The sequence below is a fragment of the Zootoca vivipara genome, chromosome 8 (genome assembly GCF_965207765.1).
Source record: "Zootoca vivipara chromosome 8, rZooViv2.hap1.1, whole genome shotgun sequence".
Lineage (NCBI taxonomy): Eukaryota > Metazoa > Chordata > Lepidosauria > Squamata > Lacertidae > Zootoca > Zootoca vivipara.
The window spans coordinates 67,449,150-67,466,654 of record NC_142591.1 but is presented as its reverse complement, the minus strand read 5'-3'; the positions used below and the strand labels follow the sequence as shown (position 1 = coordinate 67,466,654).

Below are 17,505 nucleotides of genomic sequence, written 5' to 3'. Positions count from 1 at the left end.
ACCGGAGAGCCGAGGAGGCCGGAGGCCGGCGGTCGTCGTCGTCGTCGTCGCCTCAGCAGCCTCCTCAGCAGCCGCCTCAGCCGCCCATGGCTCCCACAGCAGCGGGGGGCTGAGCAGAGAGCCACGCGGGAGGGAGCAGCGAGGGGGCCGGCGGGGAGTCTTGGCCGGCGAGGCGGCGGCGGCGGCGCTTGGGCCCTCCTCCCGCAGCGGGGACCGTGGCCGCGGGGGCTCCCGACCCCGGCTCTTTCTTCTCCCTCTCCCCCCCGTGGCGGTGTTATGGCCCCTTGCTGGAGCGCAAAAGGGTCCCTTGCTTGGAGGTCAGCGCAGCTCCTGCTCCTCGTCGCCTCCTGTTGGGGTAGGTACCAGCCTCTGGGAGGAAGGAGAAGGGGGCGAGGAAGCCAGCCAGCCAGCCGGCTCCATTTCTCCCTTTGTCGCCCCCGTTGGCCTTATATTAAAGGGGCGAGAAGAGACAAAGCAGGCAGTCTTCATCTCTCTCTCACCCCCCACCCCCGTTTGCTTTTTAGGAAAAAGGCTTGAATTGTTTTTGTTTTTCTCTTCCCCTTCTTGGCTCCCCCTCTCCTTTCATCTCTCCTTTCTTCCTTAACGCTGGTGAGAGGCGCCCGCCCCCAAACAGCCCTTTTTTTCATTCTGCTTATTTTTGTTCTTCGGGCATCAGTCTTGCCAGTTTTAAAGCAGCAGGGCTGAAGACGACTACTTCTTCCGCCGGGGTTTTGTTTTAAGCCGAGGGCTGGGACCTTGGCCCAGCTAGTCTGCCTGCCTCTTTGTTTTTTGTGTGTGACCCTCACGAAACAACGTGCCCGTTGGGGTGTTCATGTGTGAATTGTTGTCAGGTCGTTGGAGTGGGGCTGGTGGGAGAGACGAAAAGAAGTTCACAGTGGAAATCTGTATACTGTATGCTCAAAGTCCGCTGGTTTAAAACAAGTGGGGCCCAGCTGCACCCTTTTCTCCCCAAATGTAGTTTTGCTCCATCCACGCATATTAGCAAGAGAGGAAGTTGCCTTTGGCCCGTCTAGTTCAGCAATGTCTACACTAGCTGGCAGCAGCTCTCCAGGATTTCAGACAAGGGTCTCTCTCCCAGCCCTGCCCTGGAGATTCCAAGAACTGGACTTGGGACCTTCTGAATGCAGAACTTTACTAGTGGTCTAACCAGTGAGATGTGGTCTTTCAACACTTTTTAGTAGGCAGTTATATCATAGCTGCCAAGTTATCCCTTTTTTACAGGGATTTTCCCTTATGCTGAATAGGCTTTCTCGCGAGAAAAGCGAAAACTTGGCAGCTATGAGTTATATAAGATGTAAACGTTAAAATGGTTAAAGCTAATTGGAATGAAGCCCCCACTCAACAGCATGTGCCTAAATTTCTGAATGCTTTGTCTCATCATTTGTCACCTTTCTTGGATGCCATTAGCACCACAACTACGTTCATAACCAAAACATGCAGTTTCATAAAAGTTGTAGCTAGAGTAACCCCCGATTTTGAAATTCCACTGGCCTTGTTTGTATTTTTATTAGGTGTTCTAGCCCACAATTTGCCTTGGAGTGCAAACAAATGATGGCCCTAAATTGTTAGGTTCCACTGAATACTTGATTTAAGTGGATTATGTGTATTTGACAGTGGAAGATATGCCATCTAACTTTGTATTGGTTTGTAGCCTTTTCTTCAAGCAAGTTGTTTTGTTTTGCATCCTTGCATGTGTACAGAAAAAGAAGAACTTCATTAATTTCCTAATTATGAGCTTGTCTGTAAGCAGATTTAATTATATAGTGTGAAAGACATGTGAGATGAATGACTAGTTTTGGGGTTTATACTACCTTGTGTAGTATAAAGGATTTATTTAGTCAATTAATACTAATGTATTATTATTAATACATTATTAATACTAATGTAATGTATTAATACTAATGTATTAATTGTTATAGCAACCAATTAAAAATTCACTTTTGTTCACGAAACGTGTGAATTGAGGCATGACAAACTTGGATTTTACTTGCAGACAACAACCAGTATGCCCAGCTCTAAAATAAACTTAATATTATTCAGTCATACAATCCCTTACATCTGATTGGGGTGAACAAAAATTTGAGAGAACTTCCACAATTTGGAAAACCTTGAATGACCATCTTGACATCACTCCTGTAAGCCAATCCCCCAAAAGAATCTGAACCCAGGCCTTTTGTATCAAGGACTTTTCTTCACCTGTTGGACAACAAAAACTCTCACAAATTGTTAGACAACATACAAACAAGTTACATGAACTGCCATCTCTTTATGTGTAGTCTAAGTAGAGCAAAAGCAAGCTTTTCCTAGAGCATTGTTGCACATTAGTGTAGGCCCCTCCTTGTACAAATAAACTTCTGGTGCCATCACCAAGTTCCCTTTGCTGTAGAGCTCAATAATATTAAGACATATTGATCCAGCACTGTCAGAAGAAAGACTGCTAATTACAAGGCAAAAGTAGTGTTTCTCAATAAGTTGGAAATGTTCATGATGTCTGGTTGATAGTAATAAATGGTTACATGTTGTAAGAGGAGTTGCTCAACTAGTGGGGTAGAGCTGCAGTTAAAACCTCCCAGCAGCAGTACTGCTGTTGTGTACATGGATGGGTGAGGCACTGGGGAAGTTGGAACTGTATAGATGTGCTGGTGGAAGCATTTGGTTGTGTCAGTATGCCTGCGCATGCCCAACCTTGCAGCTGCCTTGCCCCTGTGGTAGTGATGCTGCTACCCAAAAGTTATTGCTGTGCCTCTACCCCACTGAGTGAGCTGCTTATGTGCTGTAATAATAATAATAATAATAATAATTATACCCTGCCCATCTGGCTAGGTTTCCCCAACAGAATATTAAAAATGCGGTAAAACTTCAAACATTAAAAACTTCCCTAAACAGTGTTGCTTTCTGATGTCTTCTAAAAGTCAGATAGTTGTTTATTTCTTTGATGGGAGGATGTGCCACAGGGCAGGCACCGCTACCGAGAAGCCCCTCTGCCTGGTTTCCTGCAACCTCACTTCTCACAGTGAGGGAACAGCCAGAAAGCCCTCAGACTAATTGTATGTGAGTAACTGTATTATTACATGACCTTAAAAGTCAAGTTACTGTTCAGTGCGATTCCCACCCCTCTTAGATAGAAAATTAGGCTTTAATTCAATATATTTGGTGTAGGACCATGGACTCAGGTTTAAGTGATAAGTAACTCATTTCCCCCTCCAAAAAGCACCATTTGTCTTTCAACCCAGGAACACTTTCATAAGCCATAGTTACTTTCATAAGCCATAGTTTACCAGATATGAGAAGGAAGGGTGCATTGTATATCTGCAAGTTGTGCTGTCCATTGTTTCTTAGACTTTGAGTAGCCTGGAGAAATGAGAATGTTGTATCTGTTTTCCACACACTTGGTGTGGACATGGTAGGTAACTCACTTGGGCTTTATCCATACCAGATTTAAGCTGGTTTAATGGTAATTAACTTTTCCAAGGGAACACTGATAATTACTCTCTGAGGGAGCAGGGAAGCACTAAAGATCTCTTAACAATTTACTTTAAACAATTTCCCTCAATTTATTCCTTTTTAATGTGCAACCAAAGTTGAAACATTGTAGCATACGTCCAGAATTGGTTATGGTTGTTTCCCTCTAAAATTACAGTGATAAATACTGACCACCTTATTTTGCAAACATCACAAAGTTTATGTTGTCCCTGGCCTGCTGAAGTACCTGCATGAAGTACTGTTTCTTCACATGTAAAGGAAGATCCTGTCTCGATATTTAAAATACTTTTATAAGAAAAACAGAATAACATAGATAAATTTAGGTTTTTAACTTATGCTCACCAAAACAAGATGCATGACTTACTATGACTGTAAAGAAACAAGTATGCAATGTGATCACACTTAATGCAGAAAAGCCTGGCACCAGTAAGATCATAGCCGTTAAAACCTATGTATAAAAGGCCTTAGGGATCTCCAAAATCCATAGGAAGCAAGACTTGTGTTAAATAGTATTGCTATTCATACCATTGGCTAAAGCTGTATATCTGTTCTTCATATTAAAGAAAACAGGAGCTTGGTTTTTAAGAAACCCACTGTTTTCCAGAGGGACATAAAGTAAAATGTTCATAGACCTGGAAGCATTCCCATAGATCATTTTAGCCTCCGCCTCAGCAGGGCACAAACAAAAGCATTTACTTTCTTGGTTATTGTTTTCTTAATCTGTTTGACCAGTGTTTTTCTTGAATTGAAGTGCTTGGAACAGACAGACACAGCTCACCACATTTAAAATTTAGGAAGTCCTTTATAGGTCTAGTCTCTGATAAAGTGCTTTTGTTAATATACAGAGGATGAAAAAATATAAAACATAAATATATGCGGGGAACTAAATCCAATGTTAACTGCAGGGAGTATGAGAGGAAGTTATGTTTGTGCAAATAGATTTATTACTCCAGCTGACCAGTTTTTCTGAGATAATTTTTAAGATTTAACTCTAGCCTGTCTTTACAGTGGGTGGTGCCCAGTTAAATCATATTCAGAGTAACTTTGATTTCAGAGTATGACTTATTTGAATATCACTCATTATGTTAACTATTTACTGTTTTTGTATCATATACTGTATGTATGTGAAAGTGTGCAGGTTATTCTCACCCATCCATCACTTTATTTGTATGCCACCATAGTTAAAACCACGCTCAAAGCTGCTTGCAACATGAAAAAATACATAATTACAAATATAACAAAAGTAGTCAAACAATAAATAAAACACATAAAAAGTATATAACCAAACTGAACAGTTGCCACATAAATCATATGTACAAAAATAAATTTACAAAAAAGTAATACCAACAACAGTACTCCACAAATAATACCCCAGTCCAAGCCTCAGCTTTTTGATGCAAGTCCAGTTGCGACCATGTGGAGCACCCGCATTAGTTAATTAAGTTTGCAAGACTATTAATATGGTGCTTGTTTTTAAACCATCAGTGGAATTCACCTTTTAGCAACAGCTGTGCAATTATTAAAATTCTACCCCTTTTTATTCAATGAAAGCTTTTTTAGCCTCTTACTGGGATCTCTTCTTAGCTTCCACAGTGTGACCCTACTTAAAACCCATGAATTTTGATCATAATCCTCAGTGCATTATGTGAAAGTAAATATTATCAATTTCTATAGAAACAACATCCAAACAATACCTTTAGGAACTGGCCCATTCATAGCCTACATTTTAAAATCTGTATATAACTATGTTCTGTACATCTGTTAAGAGGTCACCCCATCACTGCAGCAGTGGGAAAATGGGCATGGGTGGCTCCTCAGGAGACATTTTTTTCTAAATAAAAATAGCCAACTACATATTTCCTGTTCTTATGAAATTCAGTGTGTAATTAGAGGCATCAACATATGTTACAGTATTAAAAGTCTAGCTCTTGAGTCACAGTCCTCAAAAGCTTTGATGCCCACCAGTGTAAGTGACATCATAGGTTACGAACACGCCAAACCCGGAAGTGCCGGAACAGGTTACTTCCGGGTTCGGTGATTTGCGCATCTGCAGTTGCGCCGAATGATCTCCCGCGCATCTGCACAAACACCGAATCGCGCGACGAGCATGCGCAGATTTGGTGCTTCAGGTTGAGTACTGCTCTGGTTGTGTATGGGGCTCCGGAATGGAGCCAGTTCACATCCAGAGGTACCACTGTACAGTAAGTAATATGACTGCAGGGCAGTGTTAGAAATTCCCTGGGCACCAGGCACATTTTGCTATTGGTGCGGGTCTAATTGTGACTATGTGGAGATTTCTGACATCGAGCCAGTTTTAAAAACCCTGCCTTAGTCCATCATTAATTCCATTTCCACTGTGTGTGTTTTTCCTTCTTGCATACTGGGACTAGTAAATGGTTGTTAAGAACAAGCTACAGCCAAGCTATGTAGCTGAGGTCATAGGATCAGAAATGTAGCGTTGGAAGCAACCCCAAGGCTCATCTAGTCCAGCACCCTGGCAAATAGGCATTCTGTTGTGGTAGCCACAACCTAGGTTTAAGGTGGCATTTGGCGCCTAGCTTATATATCTGAGTTTATAACACAGCTGCAGGGATATATGGTACAGCCTTACTGATTTCCTTAGTGCTCACTTTCCTCTCCCCTTTCACAGCACTTCTCTCTCACAGTACTAGTCTGTCCATTCAATAAGATTTGTAGATCAGGCCCTCCTGGTTGTTCTGGTGGCTGCAGGTGTACATTTTGTGGCAACAAAGAAGGTAGCTTTTCTGTTGTGGTCCCCAATCTTTGGAATTCCCTTCTTCTCACCAAGTATGACAGACACCAGTCTTACTTGTGTTTCTGCTTCTGTTAGAGATGCTGATTTTAATGCCTTGCTGTTAGTGATATGCTATTATCATTTCAAGCTGTGGTTGTGTGGTGATTTTTGTGTGTATGTGTGCACAGGGTATTTTTGTCTCCTTAGATGCTTGAAGTGTGGGTGAAGAGGGATTTAACAGATTGTGATTGTACCTATACTCACAATGTAGCTATAGCTGTTGAATTCTACCATGTAAAATATTTATTTGCCTCCTCTCTGTGAATAGACTGTGCTCTTTGCAAGCGGATCAGACTCCCTGCCTCCTTCTAATTAAAAGATTTGAAAACCCTCCTTCATTCAATGAATGGAATAGCTTGTTCTGAAATATTTTTGGACAAGGGTGTGTTGATAGCAAAAGCATATGTAAAAAAATGAAAATATTCACTTTTTAGTGAACAGATCTTTGTTGATTGATTCTAGCAAAGTGCCCACAAGTACAGGCATTGACTGGAAATTCAGTGGTAGGGTTTTGTGATATTTGAGGCAGTAGGCCCTGAGCACAGATTCTTATATTAGTGAGGAAGAAACCTACCGGTAGGTCATATTTTATTAGTTTAAAAAATGTTAGCTGTGGAGAACAACAGGGGTCTTAAATGTTTTAAGGGTACCCAGGATTCCCATTGACTTCAACGGTTGTTTTCTGTGGGTGAAAAATGCAAGGCCATAAATCCTTTAAAGTGCTCCTATAAAAAAGTGTGTTATCTGTTACAAAGCTGAAAAAATGTTTTTGAATGGCTTTCAAACCCTGAAAGCTGCTGAAATGGATTCTGCTGAATTAAGCCAGAAAATGTCCCCACTCCACCCCTGTTGATACCTCACTTGTCAAACTTGTTTTGATAAGTTGGTAGGCAGCTGAGAAGGGACTGAGCCAATGTCTCAGGGTTTTCTTTATTTCAAAAGGAGCTCTCAAATATTGGTTTCTTGATTGTAAATCAAATTCTTCAAAACCTTTGACTGATTTTGCAGAACAGGAGTCCTTGAGACGCCCAAGAGGTGACATGATAGTAAATAAAATGCATGGCATGAAGAAAGTGGACAGAGAAAAGCTTCTCACATAATACTAGAACTCATTGACATCCAATAAAGCTAAACATTGGACAAAAGGAGGTATTTCATCACACAGCATATAGTTAAGCTATTGAATTTGCTCCCACAAGAGGCAGTGATGGCCACCAATTTGGATGGTTTTAGAAGAGGGTTTGACAAGTTCATGGAGATAAAGGCTATCGAAGGTGGCTATGTTCTGCCTCCAATGTTAGAGACAACATGCTTCTGAAAACCATTTGCTGGAAACTGTAGGAGGGGAAAGGGCTATTGTGCTCAGCTCCTGTTTGCAGGCTTCCATCCACCTGTTATTTTATTTGTATGCTGCCTTTCCATAGTTACTGGTAAAACCATGCTCAAGGTGGATTGCAACATGAAAATATATATATAATTACAAACAATAAATAAAACACATTAAAATGCCAAATAAATCATAACAAGTTCTAAAAATAAAAAAATACAAATGAATTGCTGTGAATAAAAACAACAGCAACACTCCCCCCTCAAACAATACCCCAACCCAATAGTCTGTCCAGCCACCTCAGCTTTTGTAGCTTGAGTCAGTTAAGGTCCTATCCTCCCAGGTCAGGTGGGAAAAGACCCGCAAAGCAGGGAGCAGATGTTCCAGAACTCACAGATGGCTTCCCACAAGCATCTGGTTGGCCATTGTGAGACAAGTTGTTGGACTAGATAGGAAAGGGGCCTGATCCAGCAGTGCTACTCTTCTGTTCTTCTCTTTCATTTTGTCTTGGTTTTCTTAAATCAACAATTTAAGAGTGGTTTTCAACCAGTTCTTAACTTACCGTACTTAATGATATACCTTTTTTGATGCACCACTATAAACTCCCTTCCAGTGTAAAGACAGAAATGTGAACTGTGGTAAATACCATTTGTAAATGTATACAAGGAGTTAACAGGAATAAAAATATCAAATTACTTCTGTTGACAAATGTAGCAAATGTAGAGATTGCTTGATGACAGAATAAGGCCAAATTATTCAGCAAGTAAAAATTGCATAGACAGGATGAAGAGTTAACTCAGTAGCAGGAAAAAATGAAACTAGAGTGGCTCAGGAAAGTTTTGGTGATACAAAGGATTCCAAGGAGGTAGCTTAATACTATTTATAGAGGAAGGCAGTTCCATAGCAAAAGAGAATAAAGACAGTTGATTCATATCAAATTAACTTGCACAAAGCAGAGAATGTGGGAGACACAGAATAAGGGACCACAGAATAGGCTTGCTCCTAAAGGGAAGCCTCTTTGGGCCTCCACTGACTTCCAGTTTCCATACTACCGTATTGTAAACATAAATAATATTCTATACATTGTTGTCCCTTTAACAGGTTAGTGTATAGAATTAGCTATTTGCCTCTGTCTCTTTCCTTTCTTGTGGTTGAAGAACTCCTTCTAGTCTATCCTCCTTACAGATTGAGAGCCACTGCCACCCACTCACCTTCAAAGAAGTCCCAGCTTTTCCTTGTTAGAGAGAACAAGCTGTGATTAGTGTCGAAGACATGGACGAAAATAGAGCTAAACTAGAAACAGAAAAACACTTCCCATTTTTGTGCAGTTTGCTTTGCTGTTCAATAAATGGTTCTCATCTGTTGAACGTATTTTTGCACATAGGTGTACAGAGAAGTGTGGGCAGCCTGAAAGCTGATTGTCCATGGTTTTGCATTCCAAATCAAAGAATAACTTCTCAGTGAAAGTATACTGAAATTGTTCTACACTTAGCATAATGACCTGGGTAAATTTGTACCCCAAACCAGGTAACTATGAACTGTGACATCACTGGTTTTATCTTTTCTCTCTAATAGAAATTATTTGCCCCATTTCTTCTTTCCTTCCACCTTCAGGCAAGAGGAGCTACTATGGTAGAAAAAAAGAAAGAAATGAAAAATGGTTGATGCAGTTTTTTTAGTATTTTCCTTGGTAAGGAAAATCTTTTTTCAGGGTGTATGGACAATAGTTTCCAGTTTGATAATAAGTGGGGAAAAAGCAGTCTGGCAGACAACGTTTCAGCTACAGACACCCTTATACTGACAGAACTGGATGCCAGTATACACACTGAAGTTTCTGTACAACTGGTGCCTCATTAAGAGTATATTAGTGAATTGGTCAAAAGAGAGATGATAAGAAAGATTAAAAGCTTGAAGGATTAGAACTTGACTTTTGTTGGAAGACAGAACATAGTTCAAAGACATAATGAGAGAGGTGTCATGAATATAGCAATAAAGGAGACTAGGTGTTAGCAGAGGCATTCTATATTGAACTGAATGAAGTGGGACAAAGAGAGGAGCAAAATATAGCAATACTTTAGAGAATGGCCTAAGGGTACGTTGTGATATTACGTTGCCAAAGGACAGTGTCTGGGATTCTGTTGTGAACTATTTCTCAAAACAACAGCAGAATAGAAGCTCTGTAAGTCTCATAGGATGTTTCCCCCCCCTCACCCATTCCCCATCTGACATAATACAGTGGTACCTCGGTTTAAGTACACAATTGGTTCCAGAAGTCTGCACTTAACCTGAAGCGTACTTAACCTGAAGTGAACTTTCCCATTGAAAGTAATGGAAAGTGGATTAATCCTTTCCAGACGGATCCGCGGAGTACTTAAACTGAAAGTACTCAAACCAAAGCGTACTTAAACCGAGGTATGACTGTATTGGAATCCAGTTTCCATCTCTACGGGACAAAGAGATCAGCCAGAATGTATCTGATTCTACCAGGGAACTTGTTTTAGATTGTACATGACCATTGCATATGATTAATTATAATTATTGTACGGAATGGTATCCTGGAAGTGACAGATGCATAGATACGATTCAACATATTGAGCAAACATATTTTAAGTGGTTATAGCTGTGTATAGTGTATTTAGCACTTGTGGGATGTTTTCAATATTATGGCAGATGGTACTAGATTCAAAGGTAGCAAATTTCTAACAAGCATAAACTTTGAACTGAACTATTAAGAATTGGATTTAATGGACTGTTAAAGACTCCAACTTAGCTATGTATTTATTTTGTGGCTTATTTAGTAAGTTGTAGACTAAGAACTTGAAAAAAAAATCACAATAGTTGATTTTAATTTTATTCATAAGCTACAATCTTCAAAATGGGAATTCAAAGGGTTAAGTGAGGATGTCTGTTCTGGCATTCTTTTTGTTCAACTATTATATTAATTTATTTGCCAAGTTATTTTTTTTCTACTGCCAATCTAAGATGGCAAAATCATTTTTAGTATATACGTATTATGAATAATAGAATAATTGTGTACTTGACCATGAAATGACTGAGGGCCCCACATTTATTGGATCATACAAAAAAAAAGAAGGATGTATTTTGAGACCTGCTGTACAGAGAACTTGACTTGGATTTGACACAGGTCAATTGTGGCTTACTCATTTTGAACCCAATTAAGTTTATAAAGCGCAGGGGGAAACTAAAGTACTATATAAATGTTTAGTACAAGTAGTAATCGCTGCAGCTTGAAAATGAGCATAAATAGCTTTAAAAGAAATCATTAGGAACAGTCTGTCAGTGAATTCTTGCTAGAATAATACACTTAAAAACATTCATATAAAACACAGCTGCTGATTCAGGGTCAGCAGCTGACTCAGCAGCTACTGGTAGTCTAGCCTAGCCACCATCCTGATCTCATGAAGTGTATTTCTGGTAACTGTATTCAGAGAATGCTGAACTAGATGAAGCATCAGTGTGATACAGTGTGGCAATTCCTGTGTTATTATGATACATTTTGCAGAGAAAAGAGACTTCAAGTCGGCAAGATAAAATCAGTGAGTGGTATCCAATTGTGGTAACCACTGGCAGGAAGCATCTTTCAATGGAATGGGAGGGGGGGAGAGACACATTTCAGCAACTCTAAGCAATTTGCAATATGACATGTATAAAACTGTTACCTATACTGTATAAAAACAATTAAAAACAATCGCAATAAAAACTAAGTTAAAAAAACTATAAATATAGAAATAGTTTTAAAACAGCTGCCAACTGGGATAAAGAAGACTTATTGAAAAGCAGATGCTTCCGCCAGTAGATGAGACACCATAAGATACAGCCTTGTAATTTTAACATCTCAATAATGGTAGTTCATCCATAGTCATTGTCTATAGTTACTAATTGGAATAAATGCTGTGTTCGGGAACATACATACTCAATACATAAAACCCTGGAAGCCTTTTAAGTTGTTAAGAAAAAAATTCCTGTGGAACACCTGCTTCCCAGAGGTTTGTGAGGAACATAACAGACCGTTCCAATACAACATGAACATTTATTTTATTCATAAAATGTTGCATTCACATGTCACAGTAAACCATGGTTTAGCAAAACATTCAGGAGCAAGAAGGATCTGTAGCAAACCTCAGACTCCTGAACTCTCAGCTCCCTCCACTTCCTGTACATATGGGAGGAGGTCTTCAACAGTGTTTACTTTCAGTTTCACTCACTTAGGGCTTTCTTTGTCATGTGGAACAAGGTTCATAGGTTATCCCTCACAATACCTAATTTCAGTTTTGCAAACGCCATAGCTGGGAATAAACCACTGTTGACAAGCTGAGATTCAGGGAAACTGAAATTCACTGCTGCTGAAGTTGTCATCGTGGAAGTAGGGTGCATGTGAGCTTGAGACATGCTGTGGCTTGTTCTTGCTTGTCCATATCTCAGTAAACCATGCTTTAGCATAACATGAACATGACCACCACTATAGCTTACATAGCATTTGGCAGCATACAAGGTGTTAGTACAGTTCCAAACTGCTTTCTGAGCCTCACATTGGTCACTCTGTATAGCCTTTCCAAGGCTGTTGTATGTGTGCTACCTTAAACACATCGGAATACATATATAGTATACAGTACTTATCAAATAACTTAGGATAAGCAGTGAAAAATTTGTTGATGAGAACCAGAAATTCATCTTGTGAAACTAGCTATACAAAGTCAGATGCTCATACTTCTACAGTACTTTGATTCTTGGAGAATGCTTTGAAGTAGCTGATAAATGATTGCCTAGAGGAAGCTGTGCAGTCTAGTCTTCTTGGCATACAGCAAACTAAAGTAATCAAAACTTGCTGATTTGATTCCAGATGATGAATCCTCTCTCGCCACACACACATTTGAGAATAAAAACTCTCACAACTCTCAACTGATTAGCAGTTTTTAAAAGTGATTTTTGCTGGTAGCATGTTTTTCAACTGCAAACTTGACAAATAGTATTTTGGTATTCTTTACATTAATTAGCTATTTATTGATTTTCATAATGGTAAGTAAAATACAAGGGAAAATAAATTAAAGCTTTGTAATTATACAAAGGGAAGGGGGTACAGTAACATTGCAACAACAAAAATAACAAGGTTGCAACTCTTAACAAAATAATAAAAATGTCCAGGAGATACAAAAAAAAGAGTTTTAAATTTCCTATGTTTCCAAATACAATTCTGTCTTACACAGACTCAGTCCATTAGTCCATCTAGTTAATAGGTTCCCGGACTTATTTGGCCTACTGCCCCCTTTTCAGAAAAAAAAACCCCTCAGTGCCTCCCTGGAAGATGAAACATGTACAATCAGTTTTTCACTGCCCCCTTATTTTTATTGCACCTGAGGATACTGCTAACCCCTGAAATGTTTCAGTGCCCCCCAGGAGGCAGTATCATCCACTTTGGGAAACACTGATCTAGTTCAACATTGTGTACATTGACTAGCTGTGGCTCTCAAGGATTTCTGATAGGGTTTACTTCCAGCCGTAATTGGAGATGCTGGGGTGAATTACACCTAGATCCTGCTCCATGCAAATCTCTACTACTGAGCTACAGTCCAACCCTGATATTATTCCAGATGAAACATCTGGCCAGTGTAGCTCACGAGGATTTTCTTAAACAGTTGTTATAGCAAACCTATCTAAAGCAAACCTACCAGTAAAGCAGAGTCTCTAGTGTTCTTAATCAAATATGTGGTTTTGTTCAGTTTTTTTGACAAGCAAGTGATAGATCAAGTAACTTCAAACAAGTATTAGATCAGTTTTCTTTAGAATAAAACTCATAGTTTTTTCTTTTAAAATTGCTTAATGCGGATTTTTATAGACTTTAAAATGTTTGAAGTAGATACAGTATTGCCCTCATAATTGGCAGCTGTATACACTTCAACAGAAAAATTCATTTTTAGATTTTTGTTTTGTTTTGTCTAGGATTCTTGAATTTACAAGTTTCTGTGTGAAAAACGTCCCTAATGCATTAATTTTATACAGTGGTACCTCGGGGTACAAACACTTCAAGTTACAAACGCTTCACGTTACAGACTCCACTAACCCAGAAATAGTTGTTGTTGTTGTTGTTTAGTCGTTTAGTCGTGTCCGACTCTTCGTGACCCCATGGACCATAGCACGCCAGGCACTCCTGTCTTCCACTGCCTCCCGCAGTTTGGTCAAACTCATGTTCGTAGCTTCGAGAACACTGTCCAACCATCTTGTCCTCTGTCGTCCCCTTCTCCTAGTGCCCTCAATCTTTCCCAACATCAGGGTCTTTTCCAAGGATTCTTCTCTTCTCATGAGGTGGCCAAAGTATTGGAGCCTCAGCTTCACGATCTGTCCTTCCAAGGAGCACTCAGGGCTGATTTCCTTAAGAATGGATAGGTTTGATCTTCTTGCAGTCCATGGGACTCTCAAGAGTCTCCTCCAGCACCACAATTCAAAAGCATCAATTCTTCGGAGATCAGCCTTCTTTATGGTCCAGCTCTCACTTCCATACATCACTACTGGGAAAACCATAGCTTTAACTATACGGACCTTTGTAGGCAAGGTGATGTCTCTGCTTTTTAAGATGCTGTCTAGGTTTGTCATTGCTTTTCTCCCAAGAAGCAGGCGTCTTTTAATTTCGTGACTGCTGTCACCATCTGCAGTGATCAAGGAGCCCAAGAAGGTGAAATCTCTCACTGCCTCCATTTCCTTCCCTTCTATTTGCCAGGAGGTGATGGGACCAGTGGCCATGATCTTGGTTTTTTTGATGTTGAGCTTCAGACCATATTTTGTGCTCTCCTCTTTCACCCTCATTAAAAGGTTCTTTAATTCCTCCTCGCTTTCTGCCATCAAGGTTGTGTCATCTGCATATCTGAGGTTGTTGATATTTCTTCCGGCAATCTTAATTCCAGCTTGGGATTCATCTAGTCCAGCCTTTCGCATGATGAATTCTGCATATAAGTTAAATAAGCAGGGAGACAATATACAACCTTGCCGTACTCCTTTCCCAATTTTGAACCACTCAGTTGTTCCATATCCAGTTCTAACTGTAGCTTCTTGTCCCACATAGAGATTTCTCAGGAGACAGATGAGGTGATCAGGCACTCCCATTTGTTTAAGAACTTGCCATAGTTTGCTGTGGTCGACACAGTCAAAGGCTTTTGCATAGTCAAAGAAGCAGAAGTAGACGTTTTTTCTGGAACTCTCTAGCTTTCTCCATAATCCAGCGCATGTTTGCTATTTGGTCTCTGGTTCCTCTGCCCTTTCGAAATCCAGCTTGCACTTCTGGGAGTTCTCGGTCCACATACTGCTTAAGCCTGCCTTGTAGAATTTTAAGCATAACCTTGCTAGCGTGTGAAATGAGCGCAATTGTGCGGTAGTTGGAGCATTCTTTGGCACTGCCCTTCTTTGGAATTGGGATGTAGACTGATCTTCTCCAATCCTCTGGCCATTGCTGAGTTTTCCAAACTTGCTGGCATATTGGGTGTAGCACCTTAACAGCATCATCTTTTAAAATTTTAAATAGTTCTGCTGGAATATCATCACTTCCACTGGCCTTGTTATTAGCAGTGCTTTCTAAGGCCCATTTGACTTCACTCTCCAAGATGTCTGGCTCAAGGTCAGCAACCACACTACCTGGGGTGTACGAGACCTCCATATCTTTCTGGTATAATTCCTCTGTGTATTCTTGCCACCTCTTCTTGATGTCTTCTGCTTCTGTTAGGTCCTTACCACTTTTGTCCTTGATTATGGTAATCTTTGTATGAAATGTTCCTTTCATGTCTCCAATTTTCTTGAACAGATCTCTGGTTTTCCCCATTCTATTGTTTTCCTCTATTTCTTTGCATTACTCATTTAAGAAGACCCTCTTGTCTCTCCTTGCTGTTTTTTGGAAATCTGCATTCAGTTTCCTGTATCTTTCCCTTTCTCCCTTGCATTTTGCTTGCCTCCTCTCCTCCGCTATTTGTAAGGGCTCGTTGGACAGCCATTTTGCTGTCCAACCCAGAAATAGTACCTCGGGTTAATAACTTTGCTTCAGGATGAGAACAGAAATCGTGCTCCGGTGGCAGCAGGAGGCCCCATTAGCTAAAGTGGTGTCTCAGGTTAAGAACAGTTTCAGGTTAAGAACAGACCTCCGGAATGAATTAAATTCTTAACCAGAGGTACCACTGTAATATGAGGGATAGATTCTGACTTCAGTTTATGATTTGGGAGACAAGGAAAATTGTAAACAAGGATGGGTGGCATGAGAGAATGCCGATATTGTCATGACCACATTTGTTAGTGCTTCCTTCTGCACTTCCAGTTTAAAGCTAAAACACAGCATAGGAAGCTGGCAAGCCCTTGCTGAGCTGCCCAACCTTGCTGCTGAAGAAAAGCTTAGTGAACTGAGCTAGAAATACCGGTATATACGTTACTACACTTTCTAGGCCATGGAACAACCTGGCCATGATAACCTGGCATTGGTAACCTCAAGTTTGAATTATTGTTCTGTGCCCTGTATTGGTCCATTGGTTCCATTGACCTTGGTCCAGAATCTGCAGCTGGTGCAGAACTTAGTGGATAGGCTGACTGGAGCATCCAGCCACAAGGATATGATGCCATTGCTTATCACATTGGACTGACCTAGCACTTGTTACTGAGTCAAGTAGCAACCAGAGGCAGGACTTTCTCTATAGTGGCACACAGTCTTTGGAATCGTCTCCCTCCTAGATGCCAGACGGGTACCAAGACCTCACTGAAGACTTATTTTACTCAAGTATTTGCTACTTCTATTGTCTAGCTTTTAGTATTTCTGGTTTCCTGATATGGATTTTTTTAATTTTCTGGTTTTATTTGTATTGGTGTTTATGGTGATGGTTGTAAACAACCTTGGAATTTTCAATGAAGAGCGATAGATAAATATGTCAATAGATTCTGGTCAACAATCTACTTGGAACAAATATTTTCCAGCTGTGCTGTTCAATTTTGGCAGACATTCTCTTCTAAAAATTCACAATTGCTACTTCTGAAAATAGTTTACTAAGAAATGTGTATCTGGGATTCATTTGTTTTCTTTCTGGCTTATGCTAATTTTATTTAAACAGATTTCTGAATCCTTGTTTCTATTTAGTAATAGTACAGATAGTGGTACCTATTTCGTACCCAGTAGAAGTTTTATGAATTTGTTTCCTAGTGTTGGTTTGTGATATTGTCTACAAGTTTGCAGTTTTTTGGTAGCTGATGTTTGCAGTGGTTTCACTTTCACACTGCACTTAATTTGCTTGACATCCTTCTGATGATTTACCAACATGTATGAATTATGAAAGATTTCCAGTCTAATATCCTTGTCTTTAATCTGCAATATGAATAAGTTCATGCAAGCCAAAAATCATGTCACATTTTCTCCCACAATGATATTAGATAAGATTATTTATTTACTGTATCTTTTGGCATTAGTTTTTATTTAGTGTAATTCCTTTGCTGAATTTTAGCTCTAGATTATTCTTCCAAATGCAGTGGATTGTTTCTGTCTAAAAGCCCCCCCCCCCTGTTGGCACATTTCCTGTCCTATTTTTATATTGGGATTCTGTCCATTAGATGTACAGTAATCAACAAAGTTGTGCATTGCAGGTATTAAAATGTGTGTTAGTAGTTGGAACATTCTTGGGTATGAATGCCATAAAATTCATAATTTTTATGGAAAATACATCTTTTTTTATAAATCAGTCAAGTAATTTTTAATTTTTTTGCAAGTGTGCTAAGTATAATCGCATACTTATTTGGAACCTCACTTCTTTCTGAGACTCAAAGAGTCTGTCTTTTGTATATCAGTAACTGTGAAATACAGAAACTGTAACACAATGTTTGTGGT

General features: G+C 39.8%; 1 protein-coding gene across 1 annotated transcript in view; it reads left to right on the top strand.

Moving 5' to 3' along the window:
* The first annotated feature begins 226 nt into the window (after nt 1-226).
* The window catches only part of LRP12 (LDL receptor related protein 12), a 34,970-nt gene continuing 17,691 nt past the window's right edge, over nt 227-17,505 (top strand). The window contains exon 1 of the mRNA XM_088675813.1: nt 227-355. Coding sequence (XP_088531939.1) covers nt 277-355 — 79 coding nt within the window. The 5' untranslated portion in view covers nt 227-276. The remainder of the gene's footprint in view (nt 356-17,505) is intronic.